Below are 9,589 nucleotides of genomic sequence, written 5' to 3' on the forward strand. Positions count from 1 at the left end.
AAAATATTGATTTGCTTTACACTAATTTAATGATGACTTAACAGCCATAGACTTTTTTCTTACCAACCGAGCACAAATCACTGAATTATTACGTCATTTTGTAAGCCTTTGATACCAACAAATATAACTGCATGCCCTCTTGATATCAATCCCTGATTGATTAGTAATGCTTCACTCTCATATGTATTGAGAAATTACATGCGTACAGGACACAAATTGTGTCACATATGCAAGTAGCATTACACATCCAAGTACCTAATTGGGCAACACTATATGAAATCTATATGAAATAACAATATGCATGTTTTACCTTTTCCCGTTTTTCTTTCCCAAGTTACAGGTAGAAGCATAACCTATAAACCCGCCGATTACATTAAATAATGATGAAGATGTGTAAGTGACATTAACTTACCCAATGTGTCAAAGCGATCTATCACGTTATTGCTATGACTAAGGTCCTTATGAAAGTCCTCCGATCTTTAGAGACACCCATGGACTGAAACATGTCGACCACTGAAATTATCATTATATAGGTGTGGTGGAACATTCACACATCCACCAAAGCAAAACACACTGTTTTCAATCTTACCCCATCCTGACGAATAAAACAAGAGTACAAGCTAAGAGGTATTTTTAATTTATCACTTTTTTTCCGCTAACACTATCGAAATCACGAACGTCAAAGAACCAGATGGTCTCCCTCCAGGTGAAGGAAGGTTGACTGCCTGGAGAACGGGAAACTCAGGTGGAAAAGGACCCATTGATAAAACCAATCACCTAACCTTCTCAAGCGGAGAACCAAGATATACCGCTGCCCATAGGTTAGTGTACGAAGGCCTTTCTACAACACTTATAGACCCTGGCTTTTTCAAGATACGTGGTTCATTCTCTTTTGATTATAAACTATTAAGCATGGAAGCAGAATGAATCACTGCTTCTTCCTCCCTTCTCTTGATGTTTTGGGTACTCCTCATATAGCCTCAGATTCCAGCTTTCATTGGGATGGCGTGGATGTTAGTAAAAATATTTGTGGTAAAATTACCACAGGGAGAATGGATGACAACGTAAGAAGAAGCTTACATTATAGGTATGCACCTAAGAAACTACAAGACTTTGTTTGTAATCTAAGCCATGCTTTCACACTACTTTTGAATTATATTATCCTCCCTTTGTGCCATTTTCGATCTGTATGTAGTTGTTTTTCGTTCTTTTTTTTTCTCTTTCTTTCCCATTTATTTTTCTTTAACAGGGACAGGTGGTGTGTTGCGTGAGTTTTGTGGAATTAAGCATTGTGTAACCTTTGTGTGTTGGAACCCTTGTGGAAAAACAGTTGTTAGAATGTACTTAGATTGTAAACACAGTAGTTTCTTTGTGTATAAATTGTATCTTGTTGGAAAAACGGGAGAAGTGTGGTGACGCATTCTACCGAATGTAGTTATGTCATAGAATGCCATTTGACATCATGGCATTCCAGACATAGCCGTTGATCCCTGGCCCCTGTCAATGGAGGCAGGACGCTCCTGAATAGCTAATAAACACTTCCAACAACCTCAGCGTGTACGTTTGTCACTTCAGTGGGGTCTGGGCACATCCTTCAGATAGACCCCAAATGTCATTCATTTTCATAGTCATGCCTTGATGTTTACATCAGGGCGTGGCCTGTGCTGCTGGCAATATGTGGCATACGTGCTTAGTCTGCACTGGGGATCTGCTAAAGGCACTGCCTATGGAGCAAGTTCGTCACCTTGCCAGTATGCTACAGGGGGTGTAGGCACACTCAGACTGGCAGATGTGTACTGAACATCCCTGCCCAGTCGGAGAAAAACAGTGCAAAGGAGAAAACTGCATCGCCTTTACTGACCCCGCCTTACCCTGTGATGCTGCTGTGCTAGGCCAGGCCTACCAGGGGACGCTGCAGAGCCCGCGCTGCGTAGTACGGCAGCAGCGTCCGCCCGAACCACACTGCGGCCAGCAGTCCATGCCGGGAGCCACCCGATTCAATAGCCTGGGATTGTATTGCTTCTCCTGCAGCCTTCAGCATTGCTTCTGACAGAGAGGAGGAGACGTCAGTATCCCGGTGGACGGCCAGTTGCGTCTAAACGGATGATTTCTCAAATATGTCGCTGCTGGCAGCCGATGGGGGCCATGGAGGAGACTCGGCAGCAATGAGGCGGGCCGGCAGCCGGGGAGAGTCCTCCGGCTTCACCGCATTCAGCTCTCATCGCCTCTTCCCCAAAAGCCGTCTGACTGTCTCCGCTCCGTGCACCACATAGACACGCCGCGCTCGAGCCCCGCTACCGCCCTCTTGTATGTCCCGGGCAGGATCAGGGTATGTGCATCTTGCTCTACTAACCTAGCAACCTCCCCTGCCAAGCAGTGCGCCCCTCCTGCCGCCTCTGTGTTATATACACGTTACGATTGTTGTTCATTTCTAAATGTGATGATGATGATGCTGGATCTGCCAATAAACATGTCGGCCTTGACAATGCAGGTGCGTTTTCAAGGCCATCACGACAATGGCTGTGGCATGGTCTCCTGTTTATTTTCTAGTATGTGGGCCGTGTGTGCAGAGGTGTTTAGAGTCAGGGATACGTGTGCCTCCCCAGGAAGACGCCGCGCTGCTGTCTCGGATGGCCAGTGTGTGTGCCGGTGTGAGAGAGTGTATGGCTTGCTCGCTGCACGACTCGTTTGCCTGCTCCTCATGTATCGGTCATTCTGTGCATGTGCCCGTTGGGGCTGCATAGAGCCCCGCAGCCCCACGCCGGTCTCTGCATTGCCCTCCCCCCATACATCGCGGGGCTGTCCCGGTTCATACATGACATGACTGGCCTGCTTGCTGCTCCCGTGCGCTCGAGCGCGCGCAACGACTGAGGGATGTGGGTGCCTTGCACGCTGCCTGCATTGCGTCTGTACTGTCTTTTATATTTGCCATGTGAAACCATCCAGAGGGGATCGCTTTCCCACCCCGCACCCTTGAACCGTCAAAATGCGCTTGTTTGTAGCTGCCTGGGTTGGATTCTGGGGGCGATGCAGCCGCGAACCTATCTATGTATGTCCGAGCCTATCTGCACCAAAGAGCTCTCATGTTTCTGCTGAGACTGCAACGTCAAGAAATGGCTGGAGTTTGCTTATTGCGTTTAATGTATTCAGCCGCCCCCGTCCCACACTCATTACTGCTGCTATAGAGCGGGCTCTGCTGCCGAGTATGCAGCCTGGCTGCACACTGCTTGCAACCCTTCCCAGTTCCCACCACCGGCTCCCAGCCTTTCACCATTCGCAGGAACGTGAAATGGGAAAGAAAGGGGGGGACGCACCCCATTTCAATCACGTTTCACTCTATTGCTGGACAGAAAGCTCGCTTTATGCGGTTCCTCATCAGTAACTAATTAAATATGATTGCTCTCCATGCAGCCTAACATAGTCTATGAATATTTCAGCAGATCTTATACTCCCAGCGCTGTAAAACGATATCCATAATAAAAAAAAAGGGCGCAGACGGGCTAGCTGCATGCGCCTCTTGGATGCTGCAAGGCTTGACGCATTCCAACAGTGCTTGATTATTTTTTTATACCTCTGCCATTCCTGCCGCCGAGAACGCAAGGTAAGACACCTGATTACTTATTTGGTTTTTTTTTCGTAAACGTGTCTGCATGCCTGTGTATTGTTATTTTTTGGAATGCCTTGTCAGTGCATTGTTTATCAGTTTTAATTTCAAAAGCCATAATCGGTGTGTGTACAGTGTGTTGAGATTTTGTGCAGTGCTAGTACTAGTAACAGGACACTTGGATTATTGTTTAAAACGGAAAGAGTGATTGTAGGGCAAATTGTTGATGATTCATTGTCACGCTATGTGGTTTTGTACCCCAAACTGAATGCATTTTGTTGTGTTTTTTTGTTGTGTTTATTTTCTTGCAGTCTCCATCTACCGCACTGGCGTGAGAATACCTTCCATCTGTAAGGGAGGCAGAGAGCGTGCGAGAGGGAGGCAGTTGAAATCTGCTGAGTTGGCAAACCATCGCATCCATCCTTTTCTGTGTTTTTTTGGTTGGAAAAGCTGGGTGACAGCAGCAGAACGGCAATGGTTGAGTCAGCGATAAAAGCAGGATTGCACTAAAAGCAAGAAAAAAGACAAGGGGCAACTGGCCTGTTCGTCCAGCACTGGGGACCCAACTGGAGCCCGAGTGTGTGTGTGTGCGTGTGTTGCTGAGAGGCCAAAGGAGACACACGCACACACACACACACCCCTACACTCACACACATTTTTGCTCAGGCAAAAGAAAGATCAAGACCAGAGAAGGGAAGCACCCTGGAGTCAAGGTGAACACCTCCTGTTTCCATCCCCTGAGCCCCACCTGCCAGGAGGAAAATGACTGTGATCGCAGGAGACAACATGGACGAGGCCTCAGCCTTGCCTGGACATCCCCAGGACAGCTATCAGCCTGACCACGAAGACCACGAGTGCTGTGAGCGGGTGGTTATCAATGTGGCTGGTCTCAGGTTCGAGACCCAGCTCAAGACACTGGCCCAGTTCCCCAACACCTTACTGGGAAACCCTAAAAAGCGGATGCGCTACTTTGACCCTCTGAGGAATGAGTACTTCTTCGATAGGAACCGCCCCAGTTTTGATGCCATATTGTATTACTACCAGTCTGGGGGCCGATTGAGAAGGCCTGTCAATGTGCCCCTGGATATGTTCTCAGAGGAAATAAAATTTTATGAACTAGGAGAGGAGGCCATGGAGAAGTTTAGAGAGGATGAAGGCTTTATTAAAGAAGAAGAGCGCCCCTTACCAGAAAAAGAGTACCAAAGGCAAATTTGGCTTTTGTTTGAATACCCAGAAAGCTCAGGCCCAGCCAGAATCATCGCCATTGTCTCTGTCATGGTGATCCTCATTTCTATTGTCATATTTTGCTTAGAGACACTTCCAGAGCTCAAAGCTGACCGGATATTTTCTCAGCGGAGGAGCGACAACAGCACTGTATTTTACAAGACCAACATCTTCACCGATCCATTCTTTGTGGTAGAGACCCTCTGCATCATCTGGTTTTCATTTGAGCTGCTGGTTAGATTTTTTGCTTGCCCGAGTAAACCAGAATTCTTCAAGAACATCATGAATGTAATTGATATCGTGGCCATTATCCCCTACTTTATTACTTTGGGGACTGAGATGGCTGAGCAAGATGGGCCCGTGAAGGGGGAACAGGCAACATCTCTAGCCATCCTGAGGGTCATCAGACTGGTAAGAGTCTTCCGAATCTTCAAACTCTCCAGACACTCTAAGGGCCTCCAGATTTTGGGACAGACTCTCAAGGCTAGCATGAGAGAGCTAGGTCTACTCATCTTCTTTTTATTCATTGGGGTAATCTTGTTCTCCAGTGCAGTGTATTTTGCTGAAGCTGAAGAAGATATGTCTCATTTCACGAGTATCCCTGATGCTTTCTGGTGGGCAGTGGTGTCCATGACCACTGTGGGCTATGGTGACATGTACCCAGTGACAATTGGAGGCAAGATTGTGGGCTCCCTGTGTGCCATAGCTGGCGTGCTAACAATTGCCCTGCCTGTACCTGTCATCGTGTCCAACTTCAACTACTTCTACCACCGAGAAACTGAAGGGGAAGAACAGGCCCAGTTGCTCCACGTGAGCTCCCCTAATTTGGCCTCCAACAGTGACCTGAGCCGACGTAGCTCTTCTACAGTCAGCAAGTCCGATTACATGGAAATTCAAGAAGACATGAATAATAGTATAGATAATTATAGAGAGTCAAATCTCAGAACTGGCAACTGCACCGTGGCCAACCAAAATTGTGTTAACAAAAACAAGCTGCTGACAGATGTGTAGGAAATCCCTGCAGCTTTGTGACTCTAAAGTGACAATTTGTAGATGCTTTAAAAACACTTATTTGAATGCTTTATTTACCTCGTCAATGAATTTTTGCATTGCGAATTTATGCTCAGCGATCAACAAGCTTTCAGAACCCATGAAAGATAATATTGCAATTTATTTTTTAAACTTGTTTTTTTCTACTGGTACTTGAATGAAAAACAAACTATTCCAGCAAGTACAGTTAGATAGAAAACCTGATGCTCCTAAGCAGGAATGTCCATTTCACTTTTGCTCGTTGACCCTAAAATTAAAAAAACAATCACTAGTGATAACAGAATAATGTACAAGCATGAATATCTAGCACTTTCTATCTGCAGACTGCATCCAATGAAGGGCATCAAACTAAAATTTCAGCTAAAATGTGCACACGTTTGCTATCTTCCCTAGTCCTCTCCCTTTTTCAAAGATTATGCAGTGATCTATGGCCTACAGTTCCACATAGCACCTTAAGAACAACCTAGTTGACCAGTTTTTGTTATTCAACCTTTATCAGAATTAATCTAAAATATAAAATTCCAAAAAATAAATGCACATCAGACAAGACAAAACTATCTGCAATGCTGCTAGATTTCAAGTGCAGATGATTTCAACTTTTTTTAGGGGTCCAGAGTACTGGATGCAACATATTTGCCCCTTTGTTGCAAGACAGCACAACAGAGTGTCATATAGCGCATGTTTTGACTTTGAGAATATTTATTTTGTAATCGCATGGGAGATGTTACCTCAAATCATAGGGGATAAGCTTTCGTTTGAACTGAATCTTATGAGAGAGGTTACTTATTTTTCATTTGCATTCACCAAAAGTGCACTCCTTAATTTATTAAATATTTTATTAGTCATTTAAAGTACTGTATTTAAGTGTGTATGTTAGTCAAATGGGAACAATAACTTTCGGAGATCACAGCATGATAAAAAATACTCAGCATTATGGCTCATTTGACTAAGGTGTAACCCGAAATAATTAATGCATGACTTCAATATTAAAACAAGTGCTTGTTGGATTAATGGACCAGCAGAAATGGGGGAGAACTGACAGATATTAGTGCTTTGATCAGAGAAAGTGTGTTAACTTCTGTCTGTCCAGGTAATGTAGGGAACGTAAATTATCCCACCCCAGAAGGGGGCAATATATGAAAAATTATGAAATCAGGTTGTAAGTAGTAACACCTAAGAAATGCTCTACATTTTAACTGAAAATCAAGGTGCAACTGCATGTCTTTTTGACGCAATCTCAGAATGTAACTTCACTTTATGTAATGTATGCATCCAAATTACCACCCATTTTCGTTGCAGTCATGGTTTGAGGTCTATTGAATTATGTACTCCCTGGCGACTCAATGCAGAGACGTAACTGATTGACTCAGATAGTTGCTAGTGCCTTTATCCTTTATCCGTTGAATCTCTGAAAGTGCCTCTGGGTTCCAAGCTGAGAAGCACCAGGACCACTATTGGCATCGGGGAGAGGTAGACTTCTTCCCAAAAACAGGCTAAAGGAATGTACGGTCTTATCCCCCCAACCTCTCCTGCAGGCCTAGAAGGGAGGCGTTCTCACTTGAAGAGCTCCTTCAAACACCAGCCATGGATATGTGGGAGCCCTGTGGATGTATCCCCTTGGTTGCTTGAAAGCTGAGAAACCGTGTGTTTGTTCCTATATGTCGTTGCTGTGGAAGACAGCTCTCTGATGATGTTCATTTTTTGTGTACTGAGACGTCACCGTCTATCTGGCATTACCCAGGAAAATGCTTTGCACTGAACATTAATTTATTTTTGCTTTTTAGTATGGATTTTGTTTTTTTAAATCTCTCATGAAGCTACTCGGCCTAGAGTTTTGTTTCTATCAAATAAATGCATACAAGTGCACCAATTTATTGGAAATCGGGAGCATTTGAACTCAAAGAACAACAAAAAAAGAGCTCCCTTGCCTCTTTCCCTGCTTAATTATGGCCTATTTTTATTAGGCGGCACCTAAATGACAAAACTTTGTTTCTTGAAAGACATGAAGACCCTTCCTGCCTACTTCTTTTTTCACGGCCTTCTCTCTGGCAACAAAAAAAAATGAGTGCAGAGCTTTTTTTCTGAAAGGGACACTAAAGTTGTGGTATCATGGAGAAATAAGGGGAAGAGGAAAGGGGGAGAGAAAGAAAGCGCGCGAGAGAAGGGGCGAGATACACCCCCTTCCTGTAGTCTAATCCTGTCATCCGGCTGCTGACGCACTGACGCATAATGGACCTTTGACCCGCTAGCAGCTCTTGAAGGCGAAGGCCGTCACACGAATGTCTGAGCTACAATGACTTTCAACCACAATTAGGCACTATAAATCTCTCACGGCGGACATGGACACGCTGGAATCCCCCGCCTCGCACTTAGCATGTGGCAAGCTACTGTTGACCTCTTCGATTGTACACACCCGTTGACTGTATAGAAAGGCACTTAGGACAAAAAGGGGGATTCTCTTCATTTTACGCACAATCTTGAGAAGAAATGACAGATTTACTAGAAGGGATGTTTAATTCCGTGTGGAACTTTCTGTGATACTAGGAGATCAAGAATCAGGGGCATTCACCTCATCTCCAGAATTGCAGGGCATTAAATCAACACTTTAAAAGAAAAATACCATTTGATGTTTCTCTCTCTTACCAAAACAAAACCATAATCACGTATGTCCTGGTTCCTCCATCTCACCTGCCCCGGAGTTATGAGACACGTTCCCCAAGCCCGGCGGGCCGAATACTGCTCTCCAGTAACACAGCAACACTCCATGCTGTGCTGTGAGGCTGATGAGCTACGCAAGAGCAGCATGGGCTGGGCGAGGCTCACCCCCTTAGTTTCTGGGAGCTGGGGAACTGCACCTTAGTTTGACTACTGGGCTGACTTCTGCATGTAATAAAAAAGGAGAAGTGCTGCATGCGGGGGTTCCTTCAGCCAGGGAGCGGGGTGGTGGTCTCGTCCGGTGGGGACAGTGTGGGGAGTATGAATCATTAGTTACCCATTCATCGCTCATTAAAGTATCAGAACATACTAAAGTCTTGAGTACAGGGAAGAACTCATGTAGCATAGGCATGCATTTCTGGCAAGTATGAAAAGAAATAATGTTCTGACCCCTTGCACTGTACGTGCTAAAATATCTTTGTAGACCTGAAGGTGCACTTAACAACTGCCTGTTCTTACAAATAAATGTCATTTTTTTTATTTACCCTGCGTTTGCTGTTCACCTTATTTGGGGACATTCCTAAATTGTAGTCTTGTGCTAATAGAGATGGGGCCACACTTGGCTGCTGACTGCTAGATGGCTGTGCAGAAGATACCCACCGCACTGTGGGGAGCGGGAAGAGGAGTGGGTGTTGAATAGCTTATGCCTGCGCCGGAGTCTTAACTTTCACGAGATTATGTGCTATGTTGGGATATCCCATCTCAGAATGGGAACGTTTCTGGGTTTTTTTTGTGACAAAATGCAAGTGCCTGAGGCGTAGCGTAAAATGATTGTACCTCATTAAGGAAGTAAGGGGTGGCCCCCGAGTCTCCCTTATCTCATTAATATCCATTGACCTTTGCGTGAGTAGGGGCTCCTTGGAGGGGTTGAGGTCTGTAGGGGCTTGTGATACACCCTTGCCAAATGCATTATGGCCTGGCAGTTACCTAACCTGCTGCTGACGTAGGACTTCATCCAAATGAAGTGTCCCTTGTTTATGTTTGGGATAGATCCTC

At 45.1% G+C, this 9,589-nt stretch overlaps 1 protein-coding gene across 2 annotated transcripts; it reads left to right on the forward strand.

The window, feature by feature from the left end:
* The first annotated feature begins 1,720 nt into the window (after nt 1–1,720).
* On the forward strand, nt 1,721–9,058 carry KCNA1 (potassium voltage-gated channel subfamily A member 1). Of its 2 annotated transcripts, none has more exons than XM_085652603.1 (2): nt 1,721–3,601; nt 3,916–9,058. In XM_085652603.1, the coding sequence occupies exon 2, from the start codon at nt 4,367–4,369 to the stop codon at nt 5,837–5,839; it is 1,473 nt and encodes a 490-aa protein (XP_085508729.1). In that variant the 5' UTR covers nt 1,721–3,601; nt 3,916–4,366; the 3' UTR covers nt 5,840–9,058. The 2 variants fall into 2 exon arrangements, with proteins under 2 accessions (XP_085508729.1, XP_085508728.1); XM_085652602.1 differs by having other exon boundaries at nt 1,721–2,329.
* The last annotated feature ends 531 nt before the right edge of the window (nt 9,059–9,589 follow it).

Source organism: Triturus cristatus, chromosome 4_1 (assembly GCF_964204655.1).
Source record: "Triturus cristatus chromosome 4_1, aTriCri1.1, whole genome shotgun sequence".
NCBI classification, from domain to species: domain Eukaryota; kingdom Metazoa; phylum Chordata; class Amphibia; order Caudata; family Salamandridae; genus Triturus; species Triturus cristatus.